At 36.1% G+C, this 15055-nt stretch overlaps 1 protein-coding gene across 2 annotated transcripts in view; it reads right to left on the bottom strand.

Annotated features, from left to right (window-relative positions):
* Positions 1–261: 261 nt before the first annotated feature.
* Positions 262–15055, bottom strand: part of ScsbetaA (Succinyl-coenzyme A synthetase beta subunit, ADP-forming) — a 58353-nt gene continuing 43559 nt past the window's right edge. Inside the window, exons 4-9 of one of the 2 annotated variants that reach the window (XM_017617277.1) lie at positions 7960–8112; positions 7733–7895; positions 7399–7663; positions 7179–7184; positions 1117–1541; positions 262–1041 (exon numbers count right to left, since the gene is read on the bottom strand). In XM_017617277.1, the coding sequence (XP_017472766.1) occupies positions 868–1041; positions 1117–1541; positions 7179–7184; positions 7399–7663; positions 7733–7895; positions 7960–8112 (1186 nt within the window). In that variant the 3' untranslated portion in view covers positions 262–867. The remainder of the gene's footprint in view (positions 1042–1116; positions 1542–7178; positions 7185–7398; positions 7664–7732; positions 7896–7959; positions 8113–15055) is intronic. The other variant, XM_017617278.1, reaches the window with a different exon arrangement.

Raw genomic sequence — 15055 nt, 5'->3', positions numbered from 1 at the left:
CAATAGTTTTAATTTTAAATTGGAGCAGGTCCGTAAAAATAAGTTTACTTAAAATTTTGAGAACATATAAATCAGTCTTCATGATAAATACTCTGTTTAATATTTCTTTGAATCACAATTGATCTCTTTCTTGGGCTTACAAGTACTTGGCTTACCACTGCCACCTCCGTTGTCACCGCATTTGGGATCTGGTTTTTTGCTGTTGAAGGATTGGATTTAAAATAAAATTATCTTATTAGAAGTGACTGAAAATATATAACCTTAATTTTGTTTTAATAAAGATTGTGAATATATTTGTTTGTAGTAGTTCATCTTAAAATAGCTTTTAATTGTTGAACAATGTATTATAATCTATGTGTAGGAATAACAATAAATATGCATAAAAGAAAACCAGATGAAGCGTTTTCAAGGTATAGAACTTCAAGCTGCCTTCAAGGCAAATTAAAAACTACAGTCCGCTACTTGCAGAGGATAAAAAACATTTGAAAGTAAACTAAAAATAGAAAATTTTAAAATAAAATAAAAGAAATGCGGTAATATTTGCAATAATCGTACTCGTATTTGTAGTTTTAATAGCAACGCATACAAATATTCGTTCGTTTTTTTACTAATGATAACTAATCAGTTACTTTACACTTAAACTGATCTACATATGTATGTGTATGTTAAATTTTTTCAACTTAAGGCTTTCGAGTTCTTGAAGTATGTATGTATATGAATGCATATATGTACATTATTTGTTTCAGGTGTAGAAGTATGTATGTATTACGTTATTCTAATCGTGCCTTTGTGAGATAAGACTTGATCCCGAGCTAATGCGTGTTGTTATCGTTGAATTGTGTATATTTTTTCTGTAATGTAAAATATCTACTTCACGCTGTCAGGAATCTCAAAGCTGACATCCATGTTCATTTCACGCGCCAAATGTACAATTTGGGCCAAGTGAACAGACAAATTTGCAGCCTCATCCAAATCGTGACGGGGTATGATCCTCAGACCGGATTGACGGATCAATTCTCGTGCTTCATTTACATTTGTACCCTAAGCGACACAATCAACATCCAAGATATTAGAATTTTAAATAAAGATACATATGTACGTGTAATGCTGACTTACCTGCAATCGGACAACTATTGGCATTTTCATGTTCAGATCCTTGGCAGCAGCGATAATACCCTCTGCAATGACATCACAACGCATAATTCCACCGAAAATATTCACTAAAATACAGTGGACTTTCGGATCGGCAGTAATAATCTTGAAGGCCTCTTTCACAGCTTGTGCAGTTGCACCGCCACCAACATCAAGGAAATTGGCTGGATCGCCTCCATATAACTTAATAATATCCATAGTCGCCATAGCCAAACCAGCTCCATTTACCATACAGCCGATGGTTCCATCTAAAGCAATGTAATTCAAATCGTATTTGGCCGCCTCCACTTCTTTGGGATCCTCTTGTGTCCAATCACGCAAAGCAAATAACTCCTTCTGACGGAATTCAGCATTGTCATCAAAGCGAAATTTGGCATCCAATGCGAAGACTAGCAAAATAAAACAAAGCAATTGGTCAAAAATGCATTTGTATACTTAAAAAATAATAATTTGGCTTATTCCCGTTGTCGTTTTGACCCGATAATTTGGCATCACAGTTGGCGTTATCGACACGGATATAAACCCATGAACAAACAAAAGAAGATCACCTATTCAAAGAAGCAAGAAAAAAAAGTATATTTCTGAGCGTTTTTGACATTTGTCTAAGAATGAAAACAAACAAAGAAAACGAAAAAGGCGCGGTGGTTAAGTGTGATTATATTGGCATTTATCATAAAATAGTTGCGTTCGCGTAGCTGTTAATTGTTCATGTTTAACCAAAACTTACACGCAAAAGGCGTTCGCGTACGCAAAAAACTTGCAAAGTAGGGGAAATTGAGAGAGCAAAGTGACATTTCATTTTAAGGGGAGCTGCTGGTTTCTGCTGGAAACATTTAGTCTGTTCCAATAGCAGTCCGGTTTACAGGATTTAGTCAGAACTTACAGGAAGTCGTTCCTATTGACATAAAACCTGTAAGTGGGAACACATTTGAGAGAGTAACTGAGCAACTGTTCCTAGTCAGAAGTTACAGGATTTAGTCCGGAGTTTTTTTTCCTGTAAGTTCATGAAAAGTGTCAAACGATCAGCTGATTTACATGTGCAAACAAAAACAGAAAGCGGTGAAAGCAAAGAACCTTATATTTGTAAAAAAATGGAAGGAAACAAAGAAATGTTTGAATATGTATAGATTTGAATAATTATTGAGTGATATTTCAGCCAAATCAGTATTGTACCAATGACTAATTTTTTAGTCTGTTCCTTTGAACTTCGGACTAAAACCTGCGGAACTGTCAAACCACAATTTTACTCTCTCAAGTGAGAGTAAAAGGAGAACAGATGCAGAAGTGTTGGGGAACGCAAATGGCACTATTTCCTGTAAAAACGTCAGTCGGTTTGTTTACATGACATTCGTACAACACTGATTTGGATGCAATATCACTAAATAATTTTTAAAATCTATACATATTCAATCATTTCTTTGTTTACTTCCATTTTATACAATATAGGGTTCTTTGCTTTCGCCGTTTTCGGTTTTTGTTTGCACATTCAACTCAGCTGATCGTTTGACACTTTTTATGAACTTGCAGGAAAAAAAACTCCGGACTAAATACTGTAACTTCTGACTAGGAACAGTTGCTCAGTTACTCTCTCAAAAGTGTTCCCACTTACAGGTTTTATGTCAATAGGAACGACTTCCTGTAAGTTCTGACTGAATCCTGTAAACCGGAATGCTATTGGAACAGACTATTTGCCAACAGCAATTTGCCCACAGGAAAACAGCTGATCAAAAACAGCTGGTTGGCATTTGCGCAAATCACAAAATTGCATTTGATGGTTTGGAAGTTAAAAATTACAAAATGAGACTAATTAAACTTGTAAGAAATAAGTAGTTATTTGTTTAATCAATAAACTGTGTCAGTATAACACTTTGTGATGACTTTTCGTACGTTTTAAATTTTACACTTTTGAATGTAAATTGTCTGTTCCTTTGAACTTCGGACTAAAACCTGTGGAACTGTCAAACAACAATTTTACTCTCTCAAGTGAGAGTAAAAGGAGAACAGATTCAGAAGTGCACGGGAACGCAAAAAGCACTATTTCCTGTAAAAACGTCAGCCGGTTTGTTTACATGTCATTTGGACAACAATGATTTGGCTGAAATATTACCAACTAATTATTAAAATCTATACGTCTTCAAATATTTCGTTGTTTACTTCCATTTTTTTACAAATATAAGATTCTTTGCTTACACCGCTTTCTGTTTTTGTTTGCACATGCAAATCAGCTGATCGTTTGACACTTTTCATGAACTTACAGGAAAAAAACTCCGGACTAAATCCTGTAACTTCTGACTAGGAGCAGTTGCTCAGTTACTCTCTCAAAAGTGTTCCCACTTACAGGTTTTATGTCAATAGGAACGACTTCCTGTAAGTTCTGACTAAATCCTGTAAACCGGACTGCAATTGGAACAGACTAAAATAAAAATTATATCAGCGGTTCGTCTAACTTGCAAGTTTCTGCAAATTTTCTGTTCGCGTACTATTTTGGATATTTTTCTCTTGTGAGAGAACAGATGACATTTCGCCGGAATTTGGCAGTTGGTTGGTTTTTACTGGAGATTTTAAACGAACGCACCTAATATAAGAAGTGAAACTGAATTAAAAAATGAGCCAAAGGTGTTCAAAAATATGTTTTTCGTGATGGAAAGTATTTTGCAACCACGTAGCATCAGCACAGTTCGATTTTTCAATGCCAGAGTTCTGACCACAAAAGTGCACCCACATTTCACGCAAATTTATGCCTCTTGGCAAACCAAACATACGCAAACATTTTCCAATCACAGAGCACTTCATTTTGTTNTCTAACTTGCAAGTTTCTGCAAATTTTCTGTTCGCGTACTATTTTGGATATTTTTCTCTTGTGAGAGAACAGATGACATTTCGCCGGAATTTGGCAGTTGGTTGGTTTTTACTGGAGATTTTAAACGAACGCACCTAATATAAGAAGTGAAACTGAATTAAAAAATGAGCCAAAGGTGTTCAAAAATATGTTTTTCGTGATGGAAAGTATTTTGCAACCACGTAGCATCAGCACAGTTCGATTTTTCAATGCCAGAGTTCTGACCACAAAAGTGCACCCACATTTCACGCAAATTTATGCCTCTTGGCAAACCAAACATACGCAAACATTTTCCAATCACAGAGCACTTCATTTTGTTTCATAAATTTGTAATAAATCAAAATTTATAATTAAAATCGCTGCAGAAAACACATTAAATCGCTTAAAAATCACTACGAAGAGGTAGAGGACGGTTTAAACAAAACCAATAAACATCAAAAACGCTGCGAAAACTTTTTTCTGAAAATCGATTACAAATACAACTATGGCTGATTAGGTGATCTGTAGTCGTTGGTCCATGGATATATACCTATACACAGTAATGACATAAAAACATTCGTTATCTGTCATCCTACTAGAATTAAATGCGCTAGAAAACTACATACCAACATTTTTTCTAAAGATTCTGATTAAAAAGTTGAAATTTTGGTAAAAATTGGCAGATTTTTTATAATTTTTGTACAAAGATCGGTGTTTGTCGTATAATAAAATAATAATAATAATAAAATAATAATTAAATAAACAAAAGACAAATAGCCAAAACGGATCAACTCCTATTATTTTGTGGACCAATGTACCCCAGTAAAAGAATTATATGTGCAATATGTTTTTCCTCATTTTAGCATTATGAAAGAAGAGTAAAACCTTTTGCTGAATGCGATTATAATAGCCTTTAGTTTATAACTATTTTCTTATGTTAAGTTGACCTTCCTTTACAATTTTAATCACCATTATCACAAACAATAGTTAATATGCAATAGTAAATAATTGTATGTGCAAAATGAACTATTCAGTTTCCGCCTACTCCAGTGTCAAAAATTTTCAACAGAAATCTAGACCAATGGCTGTGTGGTAAAAGCTTTAACATATATAATCTATTTTCATAATAAAATCCGTTTTATTATATTCCCTAGTTATATTATATCCCATAATATCCCGTGCCATTGAACAATCTGAAGAAGAGCCCGAAAGTATAACAGGAATGAATGTGGCATAAAAATTAGTTAATTAACTGCTGAAGTAATCGGACAGGAAATTATAATAAGATGTTCCTTTAAAAATCCCGACGACTATGGAAATTATAAGCTTGGTGGCTCTATACAACCCCAAAAGACTGGTGCAAATGACATATCTAAAGATTAGCTACTACGCACAGCATGATTTACCATAAAAAATTGAAATGTATTTGAATCTCTCTGTCACAAGTAAAAGTTCACAACAAATAATAAACCACAGTTTTGGTACTTAGGGTGAAAAAATAAATCACTAAGCCACAGTCCACTCTATGGCACGAAATGCTTTTTCAGCATTTTACAAAAATTACAAATTTTGTAGGAAGAATTGAAAAACGCTAAATTTCAGTGATGGAAACAACTTCAATATAATTGATTCTGATGCCCACCACAACTTGGAGTGTAATCTGGCTTCTACGGCAAACCCGTCCTTGGCGAAAGGGATATTTGAATTAAAGTAAAAGTCATATAGCTTTGGAAATCAAATCAAATCTTTTCACAATGAATATCCAGAAGTAGAATCATTCTTTGTGCATCAAGTTGGCAAATTTTTCGCTGATTTCGACCGAAGATATTTGAAAATTCCAGCGGTAAAACGTCGCTATTCATACCGTGCGAACAACAAAATTGCTATTCAAGGAACAAAATACCTTCTTTTAGAATATGGGCTTTAATACCACTGGGGATATATAAGGTCTACTTCCCAACAAGATTGTTACTCATTTAAAAAAAAATGATAACGTGTTGAAACTTAAATAAACCAAACTTCACAAATAGGAGGAAATAATACAAATTTTACTACAAAGTTTCGGTAAAATATATGCCGTAAACATTAAAACAAATAAAATTGTGCAATAGAAATACAATCCCCAGTGTTGCCAACTTCTGAGTTTCAAAAAGCATCAAAACTTGGGGAGAAAAGCGTTTCACCGTACTAAAAGCACTAATTTTTTTTGTCCAAAGGATACCTTTTTCATAACAGTTTGTATTTAACAAAAGTCAAAAAAATAAATAAATAATATTTACTAATATATTAAAACTTTTTCTCATACTAACGAAGTATTTACTGCAGATTAAAACTGGTATATTTAGAGAAAGAAAAATCGAATCGCAACAAACGAAAAATGAATGTAGATTCTTTTAAATTCAGTGCTGCTACAACTTTAAATATTACAAATTATTTCATATTTTAATTATCTATGAGAAATTTGAGTTCAGAAGAAGAGCACTAAAAAGGCAATAGGCACTAAACGATTTTTTTTTTGGCGTTTTAATTTTCAAAAAGCACTAAATCTAGTACTTAAAGCACCAAGTTGGCAACTATGACAATCCCATACCAACAAATAAAATTATCTTTTAAACATTTTTTAAAATAGTCGGTAACCTGTGTTTCTTTGCACATATAAATATTTTCTACGAAAATTTCAACATAATGGTACAATTAAATTATCTTGTTATAAACTAATGCATATTTATAAAGATTTTTATATTCTTTTGATAGAGTAAATGAATACAATTATTGGGAAAAAACTTCAAAGATCTAGTATTGGCCTTTCATTCAGCTAATTGAAGTTGAAGTATAGCACATATAATTTTTTTACTGGGGTATGTATAAGCGAGTCAACTTTCAGCAAGCTACTGAGGCTACTTTCGCTCCTCGCATCGCCGTGCGTTATGATAACTGTTCCGGTCCCTGAAAAAAAATCCTCTTATAAATTAGAATATGGTCCTGAGAATATGTATGTATGTAATAAGATTTCTCACTCTAGCTCTCTTACCGGTGTCTGCTAATAAGCGAACACAGCTGTTTGTCTCGCTGGTTAAGTGCTTTTGGTGAAATATTGAAAATTGTAACTGATATTTGTGATCTCTGATATAAATGTATTAAATCAGCCACTACAACATTGCAATTAAAAAAAAAAAAAATCTATTATTAAATATTAAAGATTACTTACAAGAACCTGCCGGGAACAATAGGAAACGTTTGACAGAGAAGATGAGAAGATTTTAGCAAAAAGAAAAATGATGGCGTCAATCCATTGTTTTCATATAGAAACTTATTAATGCAGTGATATATGTATGTATGTAACTTGTTAATAATTCCAAACGTTAAATGAAAATAGGAAATAAGAAGGTTGAACTCTTTGACTACCATCTTTTGCAAATCATACTTACATCCTTCAAGGGCATCCTCGGCATATGGATTAATTTCAATTAGTAAAGCATCCTTCTTTACGAAAACTTGATACATATTCATCAGCATTTTGACAGTATCGTCTTTAAATTCGCCCAAGCCGACCTTTTCAACTACCTTACTAGCTTGTTCGGGCGTCAAGCCAACCTTAATATCAATGGGTTCGTAAATAATGGCTTCGGGATTTTCGGCAGCAACTTCCTCAATATTCACACCACCTTGAGACGAAGCAATAATAACAGGACCCTTTTCAGTCCAAAAGATATGTGTATTATAAGCTTGCTATTTTATGCAGAGCACAAAGCATTTACATACATTAAAAGCTCGCTCCATCATAACGGCAAAGTAGAACTCTCGTCTTGGAAATTTACGCTCAGCAACCATAACGGAGTTGCAAATACGACCAGCAGCGCCGGTTTGTTTGGTAACCAAAAGTTGATTTACCATTTTGCCGGCTATTTCTTGAGCCTCGCTCGGTCTGTGTACAAAAAATTGATATACACTCGATACTCTTTGTGAAGTTTTATAAGTGTAATACTCACGTATTTACCACACGCACACCCCCCTTCAAACCATTCTTAAAATGGCCTTTACCACGACCACCAGCCAAAACTTGTGCTTTCAACACAAGGTTATTCGTTCCGAGTTTCTGCGCAATTTCTTTAGCTTCTTGGCCGGACTTTGCAACGCCGAATCTGGAAAATGCAAAATACTATAATTATAACAAGTAATTTTTAAGCAAAAAACAAAACCGACTTCAATTCTCATATAAAAATTTAAGAATATCATTAATTTCTTTATGATCCAATGATCGGATTTAAACCAAATTAGTATGGGACCACCTGTGAAGTATCACCATGGTACAATTATCGCAGGTATTGTCTTCCCCGAGAGCGCATATTCCGATCTGCCTTATTTGAAAAATATCATTGTTGCCCACACTAAAAGGTTTACTGTAAGGGAAAAGCGAAGTCGGTTAAAAACAATGTTAAGAATAAGACCGAGAACGAGGCATTTTAAGCTTATTGTTTATTCCAAGGCATATCAAACAGGCAGACCAAAAAAATATTTACTTGTAGTTTGTTGTTGCTTCTAGGCATTGTAGAGGCTTACAAGTATGGAAAGCGCCATTTTGTTAGTTTACATTTGAAAACAGCTGAGATCACCTGGAAAAAACTTTGGAACACATTTGCACAAAATTTATTTTATTTACAAGTTTTTTTATTCTTTAAAATAATGAAAATAAAAATTGCAAAATGTATGCTTATTCTTTTATTTTCAATAAAAAAGAATAATAAACGTGTTTCGGGAGATAATTTAGAATTTTATTAAATTTTACGTGTTTACGCAAAAATGCAACAATGTACGTGATCTTTATGTCATTGTTTTCCTTTTCCTTTTCAATTTCAATTTCGTGTTCGTTGTCTGATGAGTTAAGAGATTTTGTGCGATTTTTTCTAAAAATATTATAAATTCAACCATTTGTTAATTCATTTCCAATGCAGTAGCCGGCGTATGCAGTTAACAAAGTCGACAAGACTTTTGCCTTTGGATTTTTTGTATTTAGTGGACGATACCACAACAAATATAGGTAAATAGGTGGTGCTAAATGCTAAACTTACGGTGGTGTTAAATTTTAAATTTAACGAACCTATTATTTTAGGCACACCAACATATTCATAAATTTGTGAACTTAATCGGAATGATCAGTTTTGGGAATGCCATCAGATAAACTGCGTCTGTACATAATCTTCTATATTTGTGCGCAAAACGTAGCCGAATACTAATTTGGGCGCATTAAGGCGCTGCAGGCATAGTTGCCAACTTGGTGCTTTAAGCACTAGATTTGGTGCTTTTTGAAAATTAAAATGCCAATAAAAATTATTTAGTGCCTAGTGCCTTTTTTAGTGCTTTTTTCTGAACTAAAGTTACTCCGATATAGTTAAAAACTGAAATAATTTTTAAATATTTAAAGCTGTGGCAGCACTGAATTTACAAAAATCTACAAATTTAAATGCACTTAAATACAACCATGATTGATAAAAAGCTGAACTTGCAAATTCACCTTGTTCAATTCTATTCGCGTTGAAAATGCTAGTAGATATGCGAGTAAGTTAAGTGTTTCTTTTTTCCAATTATTTGTAAAAAATTTTTATTTTTGTACCACCTGAGTAAAACACATCGTTTCTTGGTGCTGATGCTAGAATTTTGAGATATCCTAACCTCTAAGTGCCAAAATCACGGTTTTTGGCGATATTTGAGGTTATATAATGAAAACAGTTAGCCTTCCACATAATCTCACCCAGATCAAAGACAAATGTTGGACGCCGTTCTCAGACTTTTTAATCCAACTCCTGAGTCTGGTCCTTTAAATATCACTTATCAGATCGAACACGTAATTGATACAGGTGATGCAAAACCCGTCATGAAACGCCAGTATCCAGTATCGCCATATGTGGCTGAACAAGTTCAAGCCGAATTGGACAAAATGCGTATTCGTGACATCATTATGACCATCCAAGAAAGCCCTTGGCGGTCACCAATTCTGGCTGTAAAGAAGAAAGACGGAACGTTTCGCGTGTGCTTGGACGCGAGAGAGCTGAATAAAATTACCATTCCAAATGCTTATCCAATTACGGATACTAACCAAATTTTAGCACGACTAATGTCAGCTAAATACCTAACCAGTATTGATCTGTCTCAAGCTTTCTTTCAAATTCCTTTGGCAAAATCGAGTCAACTGAAAGCCGATTTTGCATTCGGTAACAGACTTTATGCTTTTCGTCGCATGACGATGGGGTTGAGAAATTCACCCGCCACATTAGCCATTCTCATTTATAAAATTTTCCGTGATTTGGTTCCACATGCATTCGCATGTGTCGATGATTTCATGATTTGCATTTCGACGTTAAGATGTTGGATATTGTTGCAAAACGTCTGCCTGGGGCCGGCTTAACCATCTCAACATCCAAATCGAATTTTTTTTTGTAAACGATTGGAATTCCTGGGTTACGTTTTGTCTCAAGAGGGTCTATGTGCGAATCCATCTCGTATTCGAGCTATTGTTGAATTTGCAGGGCCCAAAACGGCAAAAAGAGTCAGACCGTTCGTTGGTGCAGCAGGCTGGTACCGAAAATTTATTCCAAATATTTCGGAGATCACAGCTCCCCTTTGTGAATTGTATAAAGGAAACCGAAAAGGACCCATTGAATGGAATACCGCTGCTGAACAAGCCTTTCTCAAACTCAAAGAGTGTTAAACTACCACTCCCGTTCTGACTATGGCCGATTATTCAAAACCATTCTAGGTTTATACCGATGCCTCGCTTATCGCAGCGGGTGCTGTTCTAGTACAAGAACATGATGGGAATGAACGTGTGGTTCAGTATTTTTGTAAGAAATTCTCGAAAGCCGAACAAAATTACACAGCATTCGAACGGGAATGCTTAGCCGTTCTCTTAGCGGTCGAAAGGTTCTGTCCATATTTTGAGGGTCGTGAATTGGTTGTCGTAACGGACCATGCAGCTTTGCGCTGGCTACAAACTCTCAAAGACCCAACTGGCCGTTTATGTCGTTGGGCGATCCGATTATCACCATACGATCTCAAAATTGTTCATAAACCAGGAAAACATTTGGAACTTCCTGACGCCTTATCTCGTTCTTTTGCTCTTCTCAACATCGTTCGTAGAAATCCAATTGACCTTCCGACTAATTTTCACGTTAATCGTATCCCAATCACATCCGTGATCAACATTGACCCAAACACGTGCGATAAATGGTACAACAAAATGCATGCCATGGCCTCAAAACAACCATTAGATAGATATAAAATCGATTGAAATTTTCCAATCAAAGTGCGGAAATACTGTGGACACTTTGTGTACCATCTTTTGACAGAGCAAAAGTCCTCGATGAAAATCATAACCAACATTCGCATCAGGGTGTTTGGAAAACTTATAGACGTATCTCACAACGCTGTTACTGGCCAAAGATGTATGAGTCCGTTTACCAGTACGTTCGGCAATGTGAACTATGCCACCGCATTAAACCAAGTAATGAGAGCACCAAAACACCTCACGGCGAATATAGAGAACCAAAACGACCGGGTTGGCAATTATCGATTGACTTCGTAGGTAAGCTGCCCATGTCTAAAAATCGTAACCAATGGATCTCCGTAGCCATCGACTGTTACTCTCGCTATGTCTGGGCGCAGCCCATGAAAAATGCAAACGCCGTATCCGTAGTCAATTATCTTCGACATATATTCACGGTGAATGGCTGCCCCGAACTCATTATATCAGATAATGGTACTCAATTCATCAGTCAAACTTTCGCACAGCTTTGCTCCGATTATAACATCAAACACATGAAAACGCCTTTGTACCATCCACAAGCCAATCAGGTCGAGGCGACAAACAAAAGCATTAAACATGGATTACGGGCTCACATGGCTGACCTTCTTGAACATTCCTCCTGGGAAAACCATCTTTCTCGTGTTATTCATGATATTAACACTTCAGTGCATTCAGCCACGGGCTACACGCCATATTTCCTGCACACTGGTCGTGAATATGTGAAAGAGGGAAACGAATATAAATTATTATTGGATGTAAATCCATACCACACACATATCCATACCATACATATGCGCTCAAAGCGAACTGAACGAGTCAGGATGGGGTTGATGAAGATCATGTAGAACGATTTCGATCTAAGGTCTAACGTCGATCAAACCACAGCCCGTGAATCGCATTCGAACCACCATTCTCATATCCCTACTAAACGCTCCACATTTTTTTTGTTAACGTGTCGCTGAAGATGAGAGGGGGATAATGATCTATTATTTTTTATTGCCCAAATAATAGACATAAGAACGATTATAAGAAATGTAAACATAACAAAACTGTCAAAGCTAAACTTCAAAATGGGGGGGATTGCCAGATGAATGTACGTAACCAATAGTTATTCAAGACACGAACCATCATATCGGTATAGACACGAATTGACATGGCCACTATGAAAACGCCCACACTGACATACGATAAAAGAATCGGTGGGAACATACCACGACGCTAGAAAAATATTCTTCCTTTTTGGAATTGGACACGGACCGAACAACACGAATCAGCCCTAGCAAGAACGGAAGTAATCCTAACCAAGCAATTTATTAAGGCTGACGACATCGGTTTGGTTTAAGTCAATCCTCAGAGTGCGTATACCTGGGGAATATACTTATCGGCATTGTTCCACCACATTCTTTCCGGCAAATCCCCAACCAAGTTTTTACCTGTGGAAATAAAGAGTATGTGGATATAAATTCTGGTGTATTCATTTGGCAGCAGTTAGGCCACCGCACACCGGTAATCTCCAAATCATCAAACGTAAGTCAACCTAATTATTGTCACCATCCCATTGGAAGCGAGCTACCCAACAACAGTTTATCGAGATTCCTGTTTGAACCGAAAAGAAAAGGTCAAGCAAATCAAGTACCATGTCTGTTGATAAATGGCAAAAGGCGCCTTTTGAGGCACTCATCCCGATAAACTTGGGCGTTCATTGTCCCGGATGTGAAATAAGGTCTGCTCTTACGGCCACAGGAACAAATAGCTTGCCAAACCATGTATTTTTTTTTTTGAAATTTGGACTTCGTTTTCAGCTTACAGCTTTCAGGGGCATCTTGACGACTTGCAGCAGTATACAAATCTTGACCAGCAATATATTTGAAATTTTGAAAGCAGTAGGTTTCGTCGTCCATTTGTATTTTGTAATTTGGGATTCATACAATTTTCGGCTGTAACATTCTGCTTTGCGCCTCGATCTGGTGCTGTTTGAGCTTTAAAAAACTTCTCAATGAAGCTTTCCGCTTTACCTTTTGTACGAAAGACTGCGATTTACGAACAGATTTTGCAACAGAACGCGACGAAACCTTCGGATCTCGCGAAAACGCACTCAGGACCTTCCGAGCACGGTTTTTATCACTTTGACCATGCTCACCCCCGCTTCCAGGTTTTCGGGTAACTGCCAGACCTTCCCGATTCAAACCCCCACAAACTGCCGAACGGTGCAATTTTAGATTTTTAGTAATTTTACGCGCACTTAAGGCCGGATTATTTTTAAACTCGTTCAAAATAATTTGGCTCGTTTCCCACTCGGTAGCCATTTTTAACTTAACTAGAAATCAAATTCAAATGAAATTTCTTTTACGTGAAACTAAGGTCATGGTCTACTCATGGCATTTAAGTTTCAAAATATTGAAACCTTTTTAGGTGAGTTATAAGATTCCCAAAGTTTTCGTGTGTTCACCGTTTACATACATTTGAAAATACAATAAAAAATCAATTTGACATAGGGCCAGTTTTTCAGTGCATGGTCGTGGTTTAAACTAATTTTAGACGCCCGATCTGGCTGGTTTAAACTAAGATCAGCCATTTATTGACAAGCCCGCCACTAGTTTCTTGATGCAATTCTATACCTCCTTGTTCAGCCATTTCGAAAGCCGATGCCATATTTTCAGCCTTCTCAACTGTTAGCGATTTCTCTTCAAGGAGTCTGCTTTGAATACGTTGGTTTAGCAAGCCGAACACAAATTGGTTGCGTAATGCTATATCTAGATACTGCCCAAAATTGCACCCATTCGCTAACCGCCGCAAAGCAATTAAAAACTGACTACAGTTTTCCTCCGGCTTCTGCTTTCGTAAATGAAATCTATAATTTTCCAAGATCTCGTTCGGCTTTGGATCATAGTATTCTTCCAAAATGGTCACTATCTCTCGGTATGTAATGTCTTCCGGAGTCCTTGGCGACACTTTATCACACAAGAGGTTGTACGTCGTTGTGCCCATATAATGCAGTAGTAGGTGTGTCCTCATTGTCGAGTCGCTATTGAAGAGCTCCATGGCGGTTTCGAAGCGCTTGACCCAACGCTTACATGTGGTCAGTTCGGAGTTGAATGGTTCAAAATGGAACGCTGCAACGCGCAATGTCTGCGCACCAACAGTTATTACCGCTGTGGCTGCGGTGTTCGTATCCAGTGGTATTCGTTTTTTTTTATGTAATAACTATTACTCGAAGGTTCAGTGACTTGTCGCCAGCTATTGTAACTGAACACGTGTGAGTTCTGTAATCAACTGACATTTATTAATTTCATTTTCAATCATCTTCCACTTCTTCTTTACACATATGTCATTCTCTTATAATTCTCCAATTATGTATTACACTCTCATTTATGACACAAATGTCAGCCAGCTGTTAAATTTACACTCAGTTTGGTTAATCTGAGCTTAAACTGGCACCGAAAAACTGGCCCATAATGGTGTTTTATATTGGTAAAAGGAGAAAATTAAAAGTAATAACAGAAATTGTTGGCAGCGTATACAGGGTGTCCCAGAAGTAACGTGCCAAACTGTGAGCTCACTGATAAACAAAAAATTTTCAGGTAAAAGTGTCACCGTTTTTGAAATATTTACATTTTTTCGAATTTAAAAAAAATCGTGCCTTTTCATGTGTTTTCTTTAACTGCAACTACAAACCGGGCAATACTTAGTAAATTTTTTATGTAAAATACTTCCAGATAGTTGCCTCTCCATACTCAAATGCAATGTAGTTAAAATATATTAAGGAACCATCATAAAATTAGGAC

The sequence above is a fragment of the Rhagoletis zephyria genome, unplaced genomic scaffold (assembly GCF_001687245.7).
Source record: "Rhagoletis zephyria isolate East Lansing unplaced genomic scaffold, Rhagoletis_zephyria_1.1 Rzeph_scaffold_01377, whole genome shotgun sequence".
Classification (NCBI taxonomy): Eukaryota; Metazoa; Arthropoda; class Insecta; order Diptera; family Tephritidae; genus Rhagoletis; species Rhagoletis zephyria.
Note: the sequence above shows the minus strand (reverse complement) of the source record. Positions and strands in the feature narration are given on the sequence as shown.